General features: G+C 40.5%; 1 protein-coding gene across 8 annotated transcripts; it reads left to right on the top strand.

Moving 5' to 3' along the window:
* The first annotated feature begins 14 nt into the window (after positions 1–14).
* LOC308491920 (bromodomain-containing protein 8) lies at positions 15–19,143 on the top strand. 8 transcript variants are annotated; one of them, XM_081036130.1, is made up of 22 exons: positions 33–75; positions 1,042–1,138; positions 5,650–5,719; positions 6,287–6,336; positions 7,188–7,310; positions 7,435–7,515; positions 7,942–8,006; positions 8,674–8,810; positions 9,346–9,564; positions 9,971–10,109; positions 10,950–11,159; positions 11,569–11,849; positions 12,207–12,659; positions 13,056–13,149; positions 13,351–13,397; positions 14,164–14,378; positions 14,756–14,848; positions 15,046–15,114; positions 15,517–15,694; positions 16,539–16,643; positions 17,095–17,139; positions 18,762–19,141. In XM_081036130.1, exons 1-22 carry the CDS (start codon positions 57–59, stop codon positions 18,819–18,821), a joined length of 2,850 nt encoding a protein of 949 aa, XP_080892256.1. In that variant the 5' UTR covers positions 33–56; the 3' UTR covers positions 18,822–19,141. The 8 variants fall into 8 exon arrangements, with proteins under 8 accessions (XP_080892258.1, XP_080892256.1, XP_080892257.1 ...); XM_081036132.1 differs by lacking the exon at positions 10,950–11,159 and having other exon boundaries at positions 15–75; XM_081036131.1 differs by lacking the exon at positions 17,095–17,139 and having other exon boundaries at positions 18,762–19,143.
* Positions 19,144–19,917: the final 774 nt, after the last annotated feature.

Genomic DNA, 19,917 nt, shown 5'->3' with positions numbered 1-19,917 from the left:
GGGTTTCCGCCTTAGCAGGCTGTCTTTCCTCGAGGGTTGGAGACTTCGAGGCTAAGATGGCGACAGGAACGGGCAGTAAGTATCTGCGCTGCTTTTGCGTGGAAGGCCTTTGTAGAGCCGAGGCCAGGCACTAGATTTCTGTCACACGCTTAGGAAGGAGGAGAAATGATGTGCCAGAGAGTCCATGGTCTTCAGCGACCTGCGCTCGTCGGCGTTGTGAAGGCCAATATTTGGGGGCGTCCGAAACTGTAGGGTTTTGTTTCTCAGGGAGGCCGCGGAGATTTGAGAGAAGCAGCTCAGCGAATCCTTGTGTGTTTGGGATTGGTGTGGGGTGAGCGACAAAGGTGCTTTGGAAGACTCGGGCGTGCTGACGAAGACGTGTCGGGAGCCGTACGGAGCGGCCCACGTCTCCGAGGGCCATTCATATTCTGACCAACGTTTGTGAGGCTCGCACCCTGTCTCCCACAGAAATGGGATATTTAAACCAAGAGCCCTTTCTGCCACTGGGGAAATGGCGTTTTTTGCATCTCAGCCATTTTCCTCGGTTTCATGGATTGAAAATGTCTTTTAGGCCCGACGACCGAAGGTGGGGGTGGGTAGTGAGTTGCTGAAACAAGTAAACAAGTTTATGCTAAGAAGGGGGCGGGGCAGCAGGGGAGTGGCCGCTGGGAATCATGGGGGAAAAAGCCTTGCGTTCCAATGGGGATAAAGTATGTCCGTATTCTTAAAACGGGGCCATTTGGAAGTACAGCTTCATCTTAAATCTGACATTCTGTTTTTTTTATATATATATATATATAAAGCAGAATAGTCATGAACAAAAAATATTTTGCCAGATGCTCGGAGTGCAATTCACACGCAGTGAATAGGCACCACGCCAGTGGTGATATTTTACTAGCGAGGTGAAAAAAATCAAGATTTGGTGATGGTAGCTCACTTTGTCCGTACAAGTTGGGATGTTTTGTATTAGGTGTTTAGGTCTCCCTTTGGGGCTTAGAACTAGTGTCTCAGTGGTTGCCTTTAAGACCTCTCTCCTTTCAGAACACAAGCTGCTGAGTACTGGCCCCACGGAACCATGGTCCATCCGAGAGAAGCTGTGTTTAGCGTCTTCTGTCATGAGGAGTGGAGATCAAAATTGGTAAGGTATCTAGGGTGTCTGATTTCTTGGGTCTTTGAAACTGTTGGGTATTTTTTTTATACTAGTGGAAGCTCATAGTTAATCATACTAACCTTTAGGCCCTACTTTTAACAGCTTTATTGAGATATAACTCACAGACTATAAAATTGGCCCAGTAGATTCACAGAATTTAGTATATTCACAGAGTTGTGCAACCATTAGTCACTCTACAATCTCCTCTCCACCTTGCTTAACGACTCATCTACTTTCTCTTTCTAGATTGCCTATTCCGGACATTTCATATAAATGAAATCTTGATAATTTGTGTTGGTCTGTGACTGGCTTCTTTCACTTAGCATTATAATTTCAAGGTTTGAAATTATAAACCTTGTAGCATGTATTAGTGCTTTATTCCTTTTTATAAGTACATAACTGTATGGGTGTGTTGCGTTTTGTTTATCCATTCATCAGTTGATGAACATTTGGGTTGTTTCCACTTAATATTGAGTATTATAGTTAATGCTGCTGTGAACATTTATGTATGAGGTTTTGTGCTGACATGTTTTCTAGTCTCTGAATTAAGAGTGGAATTGCTGGGTCATATGGTAAGTCTGTGTTTAACTTTTTGAGGAACTGCAAAAAGTGGCCCCACAAGTTTACAATCCCACCAGCAATAAATGAGGGCCCAATTTCTCTGTATGTTAAACAATATGATTGTCTTTTTGATTATAGCCATACTAGTGGATATGAAATATGTCATTCTGGTTTTGATTTGCGTTTCCCTTGTGACTAATGTTGAGCATCTTTTCATGTATTTTTTAGTCATTTGTGTATCTACTTTGGAGAAATGTCTGCTCGGATCCTTTGGATTATTTATTTTTATTACTTAGCTTTAAGAATTCTTTATATATTTTCTGACATACATCCCTTGTCAGATAATTTGAAAATATTTCTCCTGTTTTGTGTGTCTTTTCACATTCTTGATTGGTATCGTTGAGAGCACAAAAGTTTTTAATTTTGACTTGTCCAATTTTTTCTTTTTGCTTGTGCTTTGGTGTCATAGCTAAGAAACGATTTATTTTTATGTTTTCTAAGAGCTTCATTGTTTTAGCTCTACACATTTAGGTCTTTGTTCCATTTTGAGGTAATTTTGTGTATATTCCAAAGCAGGGGTCTGTTTGGCGTGTATATATCCACTATCCCAGTACCCAGTATTTGTTGAAAAGACTATTCTTTGCCTATTGAATTGTCTTGACACTCCAATATTTTTTTTTTTAACTTTTATTTATTTAAGTGTGGTTTTCTAGGACCCATCAGCTCCAAGTCAAGTGGTCGTTTCAATCTAATTGTGGAGGGTGCAGCTCACAGTGGCCCATGTGGGGATCGAACCAGCAACCCTGGTGTTACGAGGATCGCGCTCTACCCAACTGAGCTAACTGGCTGCCCCCCAATATTTCTTTTTAAGTACCAGTTATTTCTTTTTAAGTACCAGATAGTAAGTTTCCAATCTTTTTTGCTACCAGGACATATATTCTTTTTCATTTTTAACATTTTTCTCCCCCCCTACCCCCTCTTCTAAGGATCTAAGGACACTTTTTAATTGTCTTAAGCCTTATAGTTACTTAATGTACACATTGTATTTATATGGTTTATCTCTACTTCTTTAACCATTAAAATGAGTTTCCAAATCACCATTACTGCTCACAGTTAGCATTTCTGCAACTTTACATATGTACAAAATAACTTCAAAGATGAAACCAGGATATTCTAGATAGCAGCTGTTCTTGAGTCAAAATAAATGGTAAACCCCCCAAAAAAATGAATCACACTAATTTGATAAACCTCAGATTGTACTTAAATATATCTCAACTCAAATACAGAGGATATTAAAAAAAATGTATATACGTTTTAGGAAAGAAAAAAACTTATTAAAATTGTAATACTCAATATATACTGATAAAAGATGAATACAAGTCATGTGTATACATTCTTGGGGCACCCCCCCCATTATAAACTGAACTCTTTTAAACAAACCACCAGGTTAAGTGGTTTGAAATACAAGGTAATTTTGTATTTCATCACATTATTATTAGGAAAATAGTATAAAAAGACTTTGAAATTTAAAATTGTATTTAATTTTTGAGGAAGTACTAAGTCACAAGATTCAAAATTCAAAATAGTACAGTATCTTCTTCCCATTACTGTGCCTCATTTCCCAGTTAGCAGTTTCTTGTGTTTCCTCCAGCATTACTTTTGTATATATGAGGAAGTATGTGCATACGTTTTCTTTCTCCCCCTCCTTTTTAAGCACAAACGGTTATATACTGTTTTTTACCTTGCTGCTGCTGTTTTCCTCTCTCTAAATTAGTACTGTTTTATAGATTGTTTTATATCTCTATATGAAAATCTATCATTCCTTTTTTTAATATGCATGGTATGGTTTTATGGATATAAAGATAAACTGAACGAATTATTGCATCAAAGAATACATGAGTTTATAAAGTTTGATAAATATTTCAAATTACCCTATTCAGATTGTTTGAATTTATACTCCTATTGGTGACATATCAGAGTATCTGTTTTCTGTGCCCTGGTTCATAGAATGTGTTAGGTGTTTTTCATCTTTGGCAATACCCACCTTTGACAATGTTATAAAAGGTGAGAAATATTTCTCAGATTTTTCATTTGCGTTTATCCTATGATGAATGAGGTTAACTATCCTCATGTGTTAAAGAGCCACTTATATCTTCTTTTCTGTAAACTGATTTTTTCCCATTTTTCCATGTGTTTATTAGTCTTCTTTAATTCGGGGGGCTCTTTATATATTGGGGAAATTAGCCATTTGAACTGTCTGATGCATTCTTTATTTTTCTTTTGGAAGATTTTATTGGGGAAGGGGAACAGGACTTTATTGGGGAACAGTGTATACTTCCAGGACTTTTTTCCAAGTCAAGTTGTTGTCCTTTCAATCTTAGTTGTGGAGGGTGCAGTTCAGCTCCAGGTCCAGTTGCTGTTGTTAGTTGCAGGGGGCGCAGCCTACCATCCCTTGCGGGAGTTGAACCGGCAGCCTTGTGGTTGAGAGGGCGCTCTCCAACCAACTGAGCCATCTGGGAGCTCAGCGGCAGCTCAGCTCAAGGTGTCATGTTCAATTTTAGTTGCAGGGGGTGCTGCCCACCATCCCTTGCGGGACTCGAGGAATTGAAGTGGCAACCTTGTGGTTGAGAGCCCACTGACCCACGTGGGAATCGAACCGGCAGCCTTCAGCGTTAGGAGCATGGAGCTCTAACCACCTGAGCCACCTGGCCGGCCCCTGATGCATTCTTTTGAAAGCAATGTGCCATTTGGCTATGGCTTATATTTTTACACTGAGACCTTTAAACTGTAGCTTATTAATAATTTTCTTTTACAGCCCCTGGATTTTGTGTTATAAATAGAACTTACGTGGTCTGAGATTATAAAATAATTTTATCTATGATTTCTTCTAGTACTTTCATGGTTAAATTTTTTTAAACATTTAAATCTGTGATCCATTTGCGGCTTTTCTCGGTATAAGATGTAAATTATGGATCAAACTTTTTTTTTTTGCTTATAGCTACCCATATAACAATGTTAAGTAAACTTTTTTGTAAAGGAAAGGAGCTCTGTGATACCATTATCCCAACACAAAATTTTAAAACTTTTTAAAGTTATGAAATATTTCAACCACATTGAGAAGTACGGAGAATAACATAGGTTGCCATGTACCTGGTACCTGGATATAACCTGAATATAAATCTTAATATTTTGTCATATTTCCTTCAGATTTTCTTAAACAGATACAGTTGAAGCTTTTGTACACTTCTTCATTTATCCCATTCCAGTGGAACTGTTTTCATTTTTGCCTGTTCCTTAGTCTTTATACCTACAACTTCTAAAAAGGTTGCATGATGCATCATAGCAGAAAATTGTCACCTTTTATTAGTTAATATGTTATAAACATGTCCCATATCATCATATATTTCACAGTTATTTTTATAGACTATTTTCGTAGAGTTGAAGTGCCTTAAGTTAACCTCTTGCAGCCATTTAGGAAAAAATCTAACTTCATCAATCTGATCAAGTCTACATGGTGCATTCTTCTTGGTGCATTCTTCTTTCGTTAAATTATTTCCTACATTACATTCCTAAGACCTGTCTTAGTGGATCAAAAGTACTTTTTGGGTCTGTAATATATTACAAATTGCTTTTCAAAAGGCATATCTTTTCTAAAAAAACAAAATCCATACAAAAATATTTTCCCAAATGTACAGAAATGATACTTTATTAGGTTCTAATACCTTTGCTTTACTCAGGAAATATGTCACTTAGGAAAACTTTAGCAATGACTCTTTCCCTCTAAATGATTTTCAAGTCCTTGTATCATTTTCCATAGTCACATATTCCAGTATACTTCTCAGTGGCATGTTTTTTACTCCAAACCTTGAACTCTCATGGTACTTTTCCTCTTTATTTTTTCCTTTTTGGTGTATCATAAGGCTTTTCTCATTTTGTAGGGTATCAGTTAGCAGAGCAATCAAACCCTTTGCAGAACCTGGCCGCCCTCCAGACTGGTTCTCTCAAAAAGTAAGTTCCCAAGCAAGTGCTCTTTGAGAGCAGTCTTTGAGATGTGAAGTGGGTTCTCTTCCAGGCCCTGCTCTTTAATTATAAGGCTTTTTTAATACTGTGAAGAGGAGAATACTTGAGAATACTTTTCCTTTTCCCCTGTTTGCCAATCCATCAATATATGCTTGTATTACAAACTATTATTGTCAATGTAGCGTGACAGTTAAGAGCTCAAGCTTGGGATTTAGACAGATCTGGGTCGTATGATGACTCCATTTAAAAACTTTGGGCCATGATTCTCAGTTTTCTCATTTGTAAAGTAGAGGTAAAGTTGCTTCCGGAGTGTTTTAGAGATTCAGTTGAGGTAATACTTGTAAAGTATTTAACCTTGCCATGTGGTAATATCTCAGTAGATATTAGCTGTAAATGTTTGCCCTTATTCTGATTTCATTGCAAAATAATTTGCTCTTCTATAAAGCACTCTTGTTACATATAGCTCCCCTCTGAACCTCAGTCTAGTATGTGGAAATTTTGAAAGGTCATTCCTTTCCAGGTTTGCTCATCCTATTTTCACTTTTTTTCACATAGCATTGTGCTTCCCAGTACTCCGAACTTCTAGAGACCACTGAGACCCCAAAGTGAGTACAAAGCCGAGTATTTAAGTTAAATCTTTTTAGTGGAGAGTGTTTACTGAGGAAGTCTAGTTTTCTATCAATTCATATTACTGGGTGTTAAAAGTATAAGAGACCTTTTCATGAAGATGGCGCCAAAAGCAAAGAAGGAAGCCCCTGCCCCTCTCAAAGCCGAAGCCAAAGCAAAGGCTTTGAAGGCAAAGAAAGCAGTCCTAAAAGTCATCCGCAGCCACAAAAAAAAGAAGATCCAGACGTCATCCACTTTCTGAAGGTCCACGACACTGCGGCCCCAAAGGCAGCCTAAATATCCTCAGAAGAGCGCCCCCAGGAGAAACAAGCTTGACCACTGTGCCATCATCACATTCCCCCTAACTACCGAGTCAGCCACGAAGAAGATAGAAGACAGCAATACACTGTATTCATTGTGGATGTCAAGGCCAACAAGCACCAGGTCCAACAGGCTGTGGAGAAGCTTTATGACATTGACGTGGCCAAGGTCAACACCCTGATCAGGCCTGATGGAGAGAAGAAGGCATATGTTCCCCTGGCTCCTGACTATGATGCGTTGGATGTTGCCAACAACGTTGGGATCACCTACACAGAGTCCAATTGGCTAATTCTAAATACAAAAGTTTTTCACTGAATGTTTCTTTATGTTGATTTCTTGTGCTGGGGGGAGGCCATAGTGTTGTATATACTTGTACACAGTAAACAACACAATAAACACAATTAACGCAAAAAAAAAGTAAGAGAAGTAACCTGTGGTTAGGTGGTAGAGAAAGCTCAAAGAAAGCACGTGGGAGTGGAAACATGTTTTCTTACTCAAGTATGTATGCATTTATTTTAATTTTTCACAGACGGAAACGGGGTGAAAAGGGAGAAGTGGTAGAAACTGTTGAAGATGTCATTGTTCGGAAACTGACTGCTGAACGAGTTGAGGAACTAAAGAAAGTAATAAAGGAAACCCAGGAAAAATACAGGTACTTATCAGAGAGATGCCAATTGGTTGGGAGAGACAAAGGGGGCTGACTTCTAATACTGCTCAGAATTTTTTAAATAGCAGATTAAAAAACCCAGTCTACCTACTACTCTTTCTTCCTACAGACGGCTGAAAAGAGACGCAGAACTAATTCAAGCTGGGCACATGGACAGCAGACTGGATGAGCTTTGCAATGACATTGCGATGTGGGTTATATTATATTGTTCTTCTATCTATACTCCTTTCTCTCTTTTTACCCCCTTCTCTCCTTGAGTTACCTGGCTTACTTCCTCCATCTGTCATTCCTTTAGACTTGACTGATTCTGGAGGGGGAAAACTGCAGAGTGGCCTGGTAGCTGGGAGGGGGCAATGAGTCCTAAAAGATAATGTGATGGAACATTTCAATGTGAGAACATGACTTTGTTCTAACTTACAAGTGGCTCTAGTTTGTGTGGGTGAAGAACTGGTAGTTAAGCAGTCCACTCGAAATTCCCTGTTTTGCTGATAAGGATTTCTCTTTTAGGCCTTTCCTCCAGAAAGTGCTAGCCTGGCAGAAAATTTCCTTTTGAGGGCATTGAGAACTGTGGAGGAGCTAGAGCTAGCTAGTATCTAACCCTTAATTCCCCCTTTAGGAAAAAGAAATTGGAGGAAGAAGAGGCTGAAGTAAAGAGGAAGGCTACAGACGCTGCATATCAGGGTAAGCTGAACCTAGTGACTGTTTAGCAACTGACTACAGTACTGCATGCTAATGACAGTTGAAAAATATTTTGTAACAGAGAATTTACTAATTCCAATTTACTTGCACACTTTTCTCTGTCATCATCTCTTTTACCAGAATAAAAACATCCTTTTATGTCCAGGAAGAAACTTAGAAAATGAGCTCTGCTCAGATCTCACTAGATCTTTTAGGACATAAAGGCTTGATAAGACTGAACATAATTAAGATTTTAGAAGTCAGGTGTGTCAAAAGTGACACTAGCTCAGTCACTATATAAGGGGAGGGACTTAAGCTTTTGTAACTAGGAATATATGCTGTGAGCTAATGAGGTCTTTCCCTCTTATTAAAAACAGAATCTTAATAAGTTGCTGAAGAGGAAATTGAAAGGTGTTTAAACCACTTTCCTACTCTTAAGGACCTTTGGGGTAGTTGAATAGTTAAATGGGTTTGCTTAGGGTGAGAATTTGTCTTAGGTGAGTTTTCCTATCTTACTGGTAGAAGTGTTTAAAGCTTTCCAGTCCAACTCATAATGCTGTTTTAGTAATGCAACATCCCTATTTGTTCTTTATTATATAATAGTCAAGGAGTGTCTGGTTTCATTTATTTAATCTTGAAGACTTAGAAATTGTTCTCTTGTATGTTCTAGCTCGTCAAGCAGTAAAAACACCCCCTCGGAGGTTACCTACTGTGATGGTCCGCTCTCCTATAGATTCTGCCTCCCCAGGAAATGATTATCCACTTGGGGACTTGACTGCAACCACTATGGAAGAGGCTACTTCTGGGGTGAGTATATTTCCCTCTGCAGGAATTAATCAGCAAAGGGGCAATAAGCCAGCAGAGAGCTGAGTGATCAGGAAACCACTTTTGGCCTAGAGGCAACTTCCTCTCTTGGTCTGAATGCTAAAGACTTAATTTACCTTGTTTGGTGCTCTAAGATAAGGATGGACCTGAAAACATAGAGCTTTTGACCTTTTGAGAGAGAGGTAGAAGGTTATGTCAAGGAGTTGTGTTAAGTGTGCTAGTCTTAGGAAATTCCTGCTGAAATAAAGGACTGTGACCTTGTAACGATAACATTGGTAGTGGGTAAGGAGATTGTAAAAGGAAGGTGGGGCAGAATGCTTGGATCATTGTGGGTTAGAGTGTAAGAGAAAAAATTGTGGGGAAGAAAGGTGTGGCTGAGAGTAGGAGGGGTAGAGGGTTTCTGGGCAATTCCTCTCAGGACTAATAAAGTAATAGTTAGACACACTAATCCATCCAGATTCGTAGGGAACCTTCCAGAGTTTGAGAAGTCAGATAAAGGTTCTCTGTTGTCTCTTAGGTAACCCCTGGGACTTTGCCGAGTACCCCAGTCACCTCGTTTCCTGGGATTCCTGACACCCTTCCTCCAGGCTCTGCACCCTTAGAAGCCCCCATGACCCCAGTAACAGATGATTCACCCCAGAAAAAGATGCTTGGACAGAAAGCAACTCCACCCCCCTCCCCTCTGCTGTCAGAGCTCTTGAAGAAGGGCAGCCTCCTGCCTACTAGCCCCAGACTGGTATGGAGACTTCTGTGGGTGTTTGAGAGCTGTGGTGATTTAGTACTTTGGAAGGGAGTGCCTGGGACCTAAAATATGACATGGAAAAAAAGTTCAAAACAGGAATAGATTTTCTAATTAAACATTAATTAAGGAAAAAAAAAACCCCAAAAAACAAAACCCAACACAGTAAGTTGATAGTATCCTTGGGTCCTGAGGTATCTGAAACCATTGTTATTTTGGTTCTCTTCTCCAGAGAACTCTTGTTAAAAGTTTTGAAAATTAGAGTTTCCCTTGGGTCTAAAATTATTCTCTTTGGATATTAACTTTAGTTTTATGAAGTTTGGTCAACGGCTGGAGCTTATTTTGGGAAGTGGTAGTAAAGGAAAGCTTGAGTGTAGCCTTCACCTCTATTCTTCCCTGGTAGGTAAATGAGAGTGAAATGGCTTCTGGCCACCTGAACAGTACAGGTGTCCTCCTGGAGGTAGGCGGGGTCCTTCCCATGATACATGGTGGGGAGATGCAGCAAACCCCCAGCACTGTTGCAGCCTCCCCTGCCGCCTCAGGTAAGTCACCACTTTTCCATTATCTACTTGACTTCAGAGATACTGAGCTTGGCATTGATGGCCCTTGTGGTTTCTAGCCTTTGTTACTAAGCAACCGTCAATCCTAGATTTAAAGCCCAACCTTGGAGTTACATTAATGTTAAACCACATTGTGTCCCAGATTTTAAATCCATTCCACCTTTGAAATATTGATAGCCCTGGATGACCACAGCTTAGATATTAATGAGAGGCATAGTGAAGTTAATAGTGAGGCTGCTTTTCTGGGTTTTACAAAATCATGGAAGGGTGTTATGGAATGGGGGTGATGGTGTGGAACAGGAGAACTGGAGTTGCGTCTCAGGCTCACCACACACTGGTTTTGTGACCTTGGATAGGTAATTTTTGAGCCTCAGTTTTCTCTTTTATTAATTGCAATATATATACTTTACAAGGCAGTAGTGAGAATCAAGTATAAAATGTAAAGCCAAAAAATAAACTTGACAAAATACAAACCAACATTAAATGTTGGCATATTGAATTTGTGTGGACACGTTTAACTTCAGTAGAAGTGACAGATTTATTCATACCAATTTTTTGTTGTTATGTTTAATTTTCTGAGAAAAAATTGCCACCCATTTTTCATATACGTTGTGTGTTCCAGTATTTTGGGTCATTCCTAACTTGGCAAAAGATCTTAAGTAAGATTGGAGAAAGTAAGGATAAAGATAATGAACTTACTCAACAGAGGAGTTGCTTTCATCCTTCGAGACTAAAAATTTTCTCGGTTGTCTTAAAGTGGCTATTGCTTCTTGTTCATGTGCTTCCTTCTTACCTCATTTTGTGTACCTCTTTGTCTGTTAGGTGCTCCCACTCTTTCCCGGCTTTTAGAAGCTGGTCCTACACAGTTCACCACACCTCTTGCTTCCTTCACTACTGTTGCCAGTGAACCTCCAGTTAAACTTGTGCCACCCCCTGTAGAGTCTGTGTCCCAGGCTACCATTGTCATGATGCCTGCGCTGCCAGCACCATCCTCTGCTCCGGCTGTCTCCACTCCTGAGAGTGTAGCTCCAGGTGCGTCCCTTACCCACGCCCTGAGCAGCCTCTAGGTCCAAAATTTCATCTTGAGCTTCAGTTAGAGACGTGACCAAGAGCATCAGCTCCAATTCAGACGCTTCTGTTCTGTTCTCCATGGACATTTGCCATCTTTAGCCTTAGGAAAAAACAAGATGTGAGAAGAAGTGGGTGGGCATTTACGTGCTGGGGGAAACGGGCTAAGTGTACACATAGAAGTGGGCTTGAACATGTGTTCCTACCTTACTTTCTAGAAAAAAACTGAGAAGAAAACGTAGGTAGATGTAAGAACTTTTTCAGAGCTTAGAGTATGAGTACTTGACATCTGTCTGCAGCCTTGGTGTGATCTCCAGTCGGTCACATGGTACTCAATAAGCTTCTGAGATGATTTTCTCTTCCTGTTATTCAGTGAGTCAGCCTGACACTTGTGTTCCCATGGAGGCTGTGGGGGATCCACATACTGTGACTGTTTCCATGGATAGCAGTGAAATCTCCATGATCATCAATTCTATCAAAGAAGAATGTTTCCGATCAGGAGTGGCAGAGGCTTCTGGAGGATCAAAGCCTCCCAGCATAGATGGGAAGGAAGATTTAGATTTGGCTGAGAAGATGGATATTGCTGTGTCTTACACAGGTGAAGAGCTGGACTTTGAAACTGTTGGAGACATCATTGCCATCATTGAGGACAAGGTAACTATTCAACACAGCCCAAAAGAATCTCTCATGGGTCCTATGTAGGCTTCTCTCCTCAGTCTCTCCTTGCTTCTCATAGTAACAGTTACATAAACAACTCTCCTGCTTCTGCCAACTTCCATCTCTATAGTCCCAAAACCCTTTGGTACTGACATACTAGTCCTCTCCCCAACCATTCCTATGTTACTGGTTTGCACAGGACAGGTGCCTGTCCATTGGTTGCTTCTAGTACATAGAGAAGGGGGAGAGAGAAACTGCAGGTTCAGGCCATCTCATTTGGTACTAACAAAATTGAGGGACTTGGGCTTCTTGGCTTCTTTCTGTGACTTCAACAGTGTGTGTGTTATGGGACAGGTAGATGATCATCCTGAAGTGCTGGATGTGGCAGCAGTGGAAGCGGCATTGTCTTTCTGTGAAGAGAATGATGATCCCCAGTCTCTGCCTGGCCCCTGGGAACACTCTATTCAGCAGGAGCGGGACAAGCCAGTAGCTCTCCCTGCACCAGAGTTGACGGTCAAGCAAGAGAGGCTGGACTTTGAGGAATCAGAAAACAAAGGAATCCATGAACTGGTGGACATCAGGGAACCCAGTGTTGAGATCAAAATGGAACCTACAGAACCAGAACAAGGCATTTCAGGGGCTGAAATAGTAGCTGGAGTTGTTCCAAGCACAAGTATGGAGCCACCAGAACTCAGGAGTCAGGACTTAGACGAGGAACCCAGAAGTTCTGTAAATGGAGAGATTGCTGAAGCAGAAGTTTCCAGTGGGAAAGGCGATGAGACTCCACTTACAACTGTGAAGACCGAGGTATTTAACATCAGGGCTGGGAGGGTGGAGGGTTATACTTTAGGAAAGAAGTGGCAGTTTAGGCCTTTGGTTTTGTTTGTTGCATTCCTGAGTTCTGACATGTTTAATGTATCTAAAGCCCATTGGTGTGATCAGTGCTATAGGTACCATGTTTTCCCGAAAATAAGACCTAGCTGGACCATCAGCTCTAATGCGTCTTTTGGAGCAAAAATGAATATAAGAACCGGTTCTTAGCCTAGGTACATACATAACCTCTTTCTGTTAGGATATACGTTATAATATTACGTGGGTAGGACGTAGAATTTCTTCTATAGCCTTATTATCATTGAAGAATAAAATTGTGTAAGATGTAGTGATTTACCAGTACTTAAGCTTTTTGTTCTTTTTGGTCTTCAGGCATCCCCGGAAAGCATGCTGTCTCCATCACAAGGCTCAAATCCCATTGAAGATCCTTTAGAGGGAGAGTCTCAGCACAAATTTGAAATGTCAGGTAAATAGTAAGGCCAGGAAATGTGTATTCTGTAACTAAGTTGAAATCATTTGCTTTGGCTGCTGAGGGATTGTGGGTTGTGGGCAAGTAGAAGAGGTAGAATAGGTCAGCATGGAAAGGAGAGCTGCAGGGAATTAATGTCCATAGGAAGGGGAAGGCTAAGGTGGAAAAATCTTCAGGTAGTCTTTCTCTCCTCTGCAGACTCATTGAAAGAAGAATCAGGGACTATTTTTGGAAGCCAGATAAAGGTATTTCAGACTTTTCTTTATTCCTCTTGCTGTGTGACTAGATTTACCTATAGCACGACCGTTTTAATGAATTTCAGTAAATTGGCATCTTTATTCTCTGAGATGAGACTGGTTAAGGAGTTGCATGGGGAAAAGCTGCAGTGGACAGTCAGGCACAGTGGGAGAACGATCGATGGCAACGCGTGTTTCCCATCTGAAAGAGTTTGTGAACATCACCACAGACCTTTCTTTGCATATACTGCACAAAAAAGCTTTGATACATTCAGAGTGGTTTGAAATGAATAGGGATATCAGAGCCAGGGAAACAAGAAATCAGGTTATTAATTATACTATCCAGAGAAAATCATCCAAAATTTTCTTTTTAGAATTACTAAAGCAATAGTAACAAACAGATTTAAAACAATGCGATATGAGCTTGCTCCATCAGATAAGACACAAAATAAAGACTATTTTTGATACCTTTGTACCCAGGGTCACAGTTCCTCTCAAGAGCAGGGGAAAGAAGGAACGCCTCTTAAGCTTAGTCTTAAGTAGCTTTTTTTTTTTCTTCCTTTTGTAAGGATCCTGGTCTTTGTCCAGGTTCTCAATTACTTCATCGGTCAGTGTCTGTAAGTAGATGGTAGTATAAGTGATAGAGGGCTCAGTCAGGAAGCAGTGTGAGGCCATTTTCTAGAACTGATCTGACCCAAGAGCCAGATCATGTTATAATGACGCTTTGCTGGATAGCGTTGCTTACATTTTTTAACTGGAGCCCACTGTGTCTAAGGATGCCCCGGGTGAGGATGAGGAGGAAGATGGAGTCAGTGAAGCGGCCAGCCTGGAGGAGCCTAAGGAAGAAGATCAAGGAGAAGGCTATTTGTCAGAGATGGATAATGAACCCCCTGTGAGCGAGAGTGATGATGGCTTTAGCATACACAACGCTACGCTGCAGTCCCACACACTGGCAGACTCCATCCCCAGCAGCCCTGCTTCTTCACAGTTGTGAGTATCTGAAATTTTTTGAGGTCAAGGCAGTGAAGGTGAGAAGTAGGAGAGGATCTTTTTTTTAATCTTTTTCATCTTCCCTTTCTTGGCTTGGAACAAATGCAGGCATACCTCAGAGATATTGTGGGTTTGGTTCCAGGCCACTGCAATAAACTGAGTATTGCAATAAAGCGAGTCATGATCTTTTTGCTGGTGGAGGAGGGTCTTACCCTCAATTTGTAAAATAAGAAATATATATGAAGCACAGTAAAGTGAAGCTCAATAAAACGAGATATGCCTGTAGTTGACAAGAAATATTTAGGGCTTTTTCTTTTTGTTTTTGACTTATGCCTAGTCAAACAGGTAGAAATACTTACATATTTCTTTTATTTCAGTTCTGTCTGTAGTGAGGACCAGGAGGCTATTCAGGCACAGAAAATCTGGAAGAAAGCCATTATGCTTGTATGGAGAGCTGCAGCTAATCACAGGTGAGTGGTGGCTTTACCAGTTAGTAGGAACATTTTCTCCTATTCCTCCTCATTGTTGGTAACTAGGAAAAAGTCTGAGTAGGCTTATATTGGACTGGTGGCAGTGGCTCTTAGAAGCTTTAGCTATTTAGGTCAAGTTCCCTCACCTGTGCTTTTGAAGGATAAGCCAGTAATAGCACCTTATTCTCTTTGGACAGGTATGCCAATGTCTTCCTGCAGCCAGTTACAGATGACATAGCACCTGGCTACCACAGCATTGTGCAGAGGTAAGCCATAATCCATTCCGCATGCTGACTTCTCTGGATTGTAAATTGTTCAGTTTTAGTGGATTTTGCTTTAGACAGTAAGTTTATAGCAAATGTTTTTGATGTAAAGATCAGTTTAGTAAAGATGACCAAGTACTAAACTGATCATTTCATTGGCTGGATAACCAATAATAGTCCAAAAGAATTAACCCCTTTTATTACTGTTCTCAGTGCTTATTATACAGACTGATTTTGGTTTTTGGGTTAAGTGCATGTTTCAGGGTGAAGGGTTGGTATTTGAATCCTGGCAGTTGGGACTGAAGGGATATATGAGAAGGCCTATATATGGTAATAATATCTTCAGGGATCCAGTCGAGTCTTCTTCCTTTCTCCGCTGCCATTTACCAATCCTTTTTTTTTCAGGCCTATGGATTTGTCAACTATTAAGAAAAACATTGAAAATGGACTGATCCGCAGCACAGCTGAATTTCAGCGTGATATTATGCTGATGTTCCAGAATGCTGTAATGTATAATAGCTCAGACCATGATGTCTATCACATGGCCGTAGAGATGCAGCGAGATGTCCTGGAGCAGATCCAGGTACTTTGAGGACCTTTAGTGTTTTAGCAAGAATGAAATGAAAATACTCAAGGGAATGATTCATATTGCTGTCAGGAAGGGGTGCTGTGGCTTTTACTTGGAATAGTTAGGAACATAAAATTTTGTTCTTGCTGGATTTATGTTAGTTTTCTCATGTTGGTTTGTTTGGTAAAAGAGTTGTGAGAATAGTCTACCTTTCTTGGGCAAGTTTCCTGAAGTTTTTTAAATAAAATTCTTATAAAATGGTGAGTGTATATTTTTGATTACGTTAAATATGTACATATTAGACAATCAACAAATGTCCTCTCCCTTTTCATCACAGATAACCTGCTTCTGTCATGTAGTTGCATTACCAGGTACTCTTTGGGATATTGAACTCGAAGGGATATGGTCTATCTCTGCAGAGTTTGCCAACTTACTTAAATTACTTGATGATCTTTGATTCATCTAGTTGTTTTTTTCCCTTGAGGGCGCAGCTCACAGTGGCCCATGTGGGGATCGAACCAACAACCTTGGTGTTATTAGCACTACGTTCTAACCAACTGAGCTAACCGGCCACCCCGATTCATCTAGTTTTATTCTCTTTCTCAGAGCATAGAGATTTTGATCATATATTATAGCAAAAAAGAAAAAAAAAAGTTGAGCTATTAGGCATTTTCCAATTTTTGAGCATGCACAACTAGAATTAAAGCTTAGTATGCTAAACTTCTAATCAGTCAAGAAGTATTTGAAATGCTAATTGCGGAAAGATACTATATGAAGTCCTATTTACAAAACCTAAGGTGTCTTTAATTCTTCCCCACTGGATCAGGTCTAGGGCCAACTGTGTTTCTTCTCCCTGCAGCAATTCCTGGCCACACAGTTGATTATGCAAACATCTGAGTCTGGGATCAGTGCTAAAAGTCTTCGAGGGAGAGATTCTACCCGCAAACAGGATGCTTCAGAGAAGGTGAGGAGCCCAAGAAAGGCCTGTGTGCCAGTGCTAGAAGTCTGAAGCATCCACAGAACCTTATGTTACTGCCAGGCTTCTATATTCCAATGGTGTACATATAGATCTTAGAATGGTGGTTGTTTGCTCCCATACAAACAGAAGAAACCTGCTGTGACTGGAAGGCCCAGTCACATGGGAGAAATTGTGAGCTGAGTGAGCGAATTACTAATTCCTCTGGGAGAGTTCTCTCAAGGTGGGGGAAACGACTTAGCTTGCAGCAGTTGGGGACCATCAGTTCCCGTTCCAGAGGCATAATGGCCAGATTGCTTTTGGATCTCTTTCCTCTGTTCTTGAGTTTTAAAATTTTGTCTTGGTGTGTGTGGTGCTTGTGTCTCTGTCCTGAGGTTTGGGGTGCTTGCGGCTGAGAGTTTCCGTGGAACCTGATCAGTGTTTGTTTGTCCTCTGACAGGACAGTGTCCCCATGGGCTCTCCCGCCTTCCTTCTCTCTCTCTTTGTAAGTATTGAATGGCTGCAAGCGGTGGTGTTGCCACAGAGATTCTCAGCTCCTGCTGGGGGTGGGTGGCAGAGGGAAATCCAACATGCAGACTATGGCAATGAACTTCCGTTTATTCAGGTCATTGAGTAAGAAACTATCTCTTCTGCATTCCTGTCTTTCTGCATGTGTGTGTGTGTGGGCTGGGTAGGGACTTTTTACAAGTTCACTGGGCTAAAATGAGGTATTCTTGATAAGGATGTAGGATGTACCTGCTCCTCGTTTCTTGACTCCACCTTTTGCCAATTCTTTTCTTACAAATAGAAGATTATTCAGAGCAGCAGCAGCTAGCTGGCTTTTAAAAAATGTTCATTGTACTGGCAGATACTCAGCACATAGTTTTTTTCTTTTCCCCTAACATTAAGCTGCAAGACTGATTCCTGATGCACAAATACTCAGTAAAATTTAAGATAAAGATCTCCATAAAAATGACCATTGCATACAGTAATGGCTGGTGGAATTAGAGATAAGCTTAGTAAAGCTAACTAAAGACTTTTATTCTTTCCTTCATGAATTGAATGACCCTCTGACTCTGTGTTGTTCATTATGGGGCACTGAGGCATGATCAAATGGAAAGGGCTTCAGACTAGAAAACCACATGACCTTAAACTGACTGGATTATTTCATGGAGCCTTGCTTTCCTCATCTTTGTGATGAAACTAATACAATGAGGTACCTGTCCAGCCTACCTCACAGGGATGTTGTGAGGATAAAATGAGACAATTGGTATGGAACTGGCTTGAAAAAGAATTAAAGTGTTCTACAAATGTCAGGTGGTATCCTTGTCCTTACTGTGGCCTCAAAGGCAACTTGTGTTTGTGAGCTCTAAAAATTCTAGAGTCCTTGCATGTTAGAAATGTGAAAATGGCCTGGCCCAGCAAAAATGTTCACTAGTTCCTCTTGCCTACAGGCCTCAGCCTGTACCACAGACAGAACAGTATAATCTCCGTTCTTACTGGCCTGCAACAGTGACTCTGGATTCCCAAGCTACTGGCTGGCTGTTGCAAAGCTGGTTAATAGGACCTTTTATCTATTGAAGACAGCAAAATGTTGCCCAAGAGGAAGGAGCTGGGCTACAGGGAGAGAGCAGCAGATGGAAAGAAGCCTTCTGATTGTCCAGATCTCATGGAAAACAACTATCAGGAGGTGCTAGGGAACTAGTGCCAGGGTCAGTCTGCAGGAAAGGCCTTTCTTATAGGGACCGACAGCTGGACAGGTATGTTAGCCAAGAATCTCACTATCCACTGCCCTTTCTGACTCTCCCACCTTCCTTTTACTCTTCCTGTTCCTTTGCACATAATTTGGGGGCTGGATGGGATGACTAATAGTCATTTTGTGGGACCCCAGGTGAACTCCAGTGACCTCTGTGGTGGGCAGGAGCAAGGTACTGTGTACTACGTATCCTCTCACAAACTACTACCAGGTGATTTTTAGCCCACTGTATGGGAAGACAGATATATATCCCTCATTTCCTGGATTTTTCTGCTGATGCTCCCCTCCCCAAAAAACCAAATCCCCATACCTTCTCTCACTTTTTAAAACAACTCACTCATATTTCCTTTCTTTGTCTGCCTGTCATTTAGGATGGGGGTACCAGAGGGCGCCGCTGTGCCATTGAAGCAGATATGAAGATGAAAAAGTGAAGTCTCAGAGTATCCTCACTGAACTGAACCTGGAAAAGAAATAAACAAGATAGAGCTTGGGCTTGTGGGCCTAGTTCTAGACGTGGAAGTTACAGAAGAAGAGGCACCTGGGCCATGCGACACGAGCTGGGAAAATCTCTCTCGGAGAGTTGGAATAACACAATTGCCTGTTTTAGGGCACAAGTCATGGGCTATGTTAATGTCCTAATGTGTAGCTAGCAGATTGTATCTAATTTGTATTGTCTTGTGAAGTGTACAGACTTTTTTTAAAAAACCTGTGAAGTGTGTGTGTACACAATAAACTCGGAAAGAAAACTCTGGCCTTTGGTGTGTTCTGTGTGTGTGTGTGTGTGTGTGTGTGTGTTTGTGTGTGTGTGTAGCTTGTGACTTCTTCTGCATAACTTTCATCATTTGTGCAAATACAGTTAGGGAAAGTAGTCTTAAAACATGAGCTGTTCTACTACAGCTCAGAGAAGGTAAGTAACCAAGATTGAATTGATAATGTATTGTGCAATAAAGACTATCTTATTAAGCTTTTCTTGGATATTTGGGAAAACTTAAAGGTTTTCAGAGTTCTGTTCATGGCATTGCTTAAAGAAGATCAAAGTATGGACATAGGTAGCACTGGCCTTTATCTAGGACTTTGGTCCTTAATACTGTTTTTGCAGATGGTAATTGTAGGACAGTATATTACCATTTCCTTCTTACCTATTTCTGTAATTAGGGTTCTTGTGTATTTTAGAATTCATAACATTGTTACTTGAAGGCTAAACTCAGTTTAAGAGTTACCAAATTTATCACCTGTGTTTGTTCCAATTGCTCTTACTAAATAAAAATTAACTGAGTGAAATGAACTACTTATGAGCCTTTTAATATAAAGAGATGGAGATTACTGTAATAGGGTATTGTCTAATACTTTGAGCCTTTTGAGAAAGATGTTTTTAAGAAAGATAAATAGAAGTTACAGATCTTTTTGATTTGAATAAAACTTTTTAAAGTTTGTTAGGATGCTAAGGAACTAGAAAATGGTCTTTGTGAGGTGATAGAAAAGAGTTCAGTCCAGGAGTTAGAAAATTAAGTACAGTATATTCTCCAG

This window comes from Rhinolophus hipposideros, assembly GCF_964194185.1.
Source record: "Rhinolophus hipposideros genome assembly, chromosome: 23".
NCBI lineage: Eukaryota > Metazoa > Chordata > Mammalia > Chiroptera > Rhinolophidae > Rhinolophus > Rhinolophus hipposideros.
Note: the sequence above shows the minus strand (reverse complement) of the source record. Positions and strands in the feature narration are given on the sequence as shown.

What these genes read in the sequence shown, in the direction of transcription:
- LOC308491920 (XM_081036130.1), top strand. An exon ending in TGCCTACTAGCCCCAGACTG is followed by an intron (nt 9,565 to 9,970) that starts GTATGGAGACTT and finishes CTTCCCTGGTAG; the next exon opens with GTAAATGAGAGTGAAATGGC. An exon ending in AGAGCTGCAGCTAATCACAG is followed by an intron (nt 14,849 to 15,045) that starts GTGAGTGGTGGC and finishes CTCTTTGGACAG; the next exon opens with GTATGCCAATGTCTTCCTGC.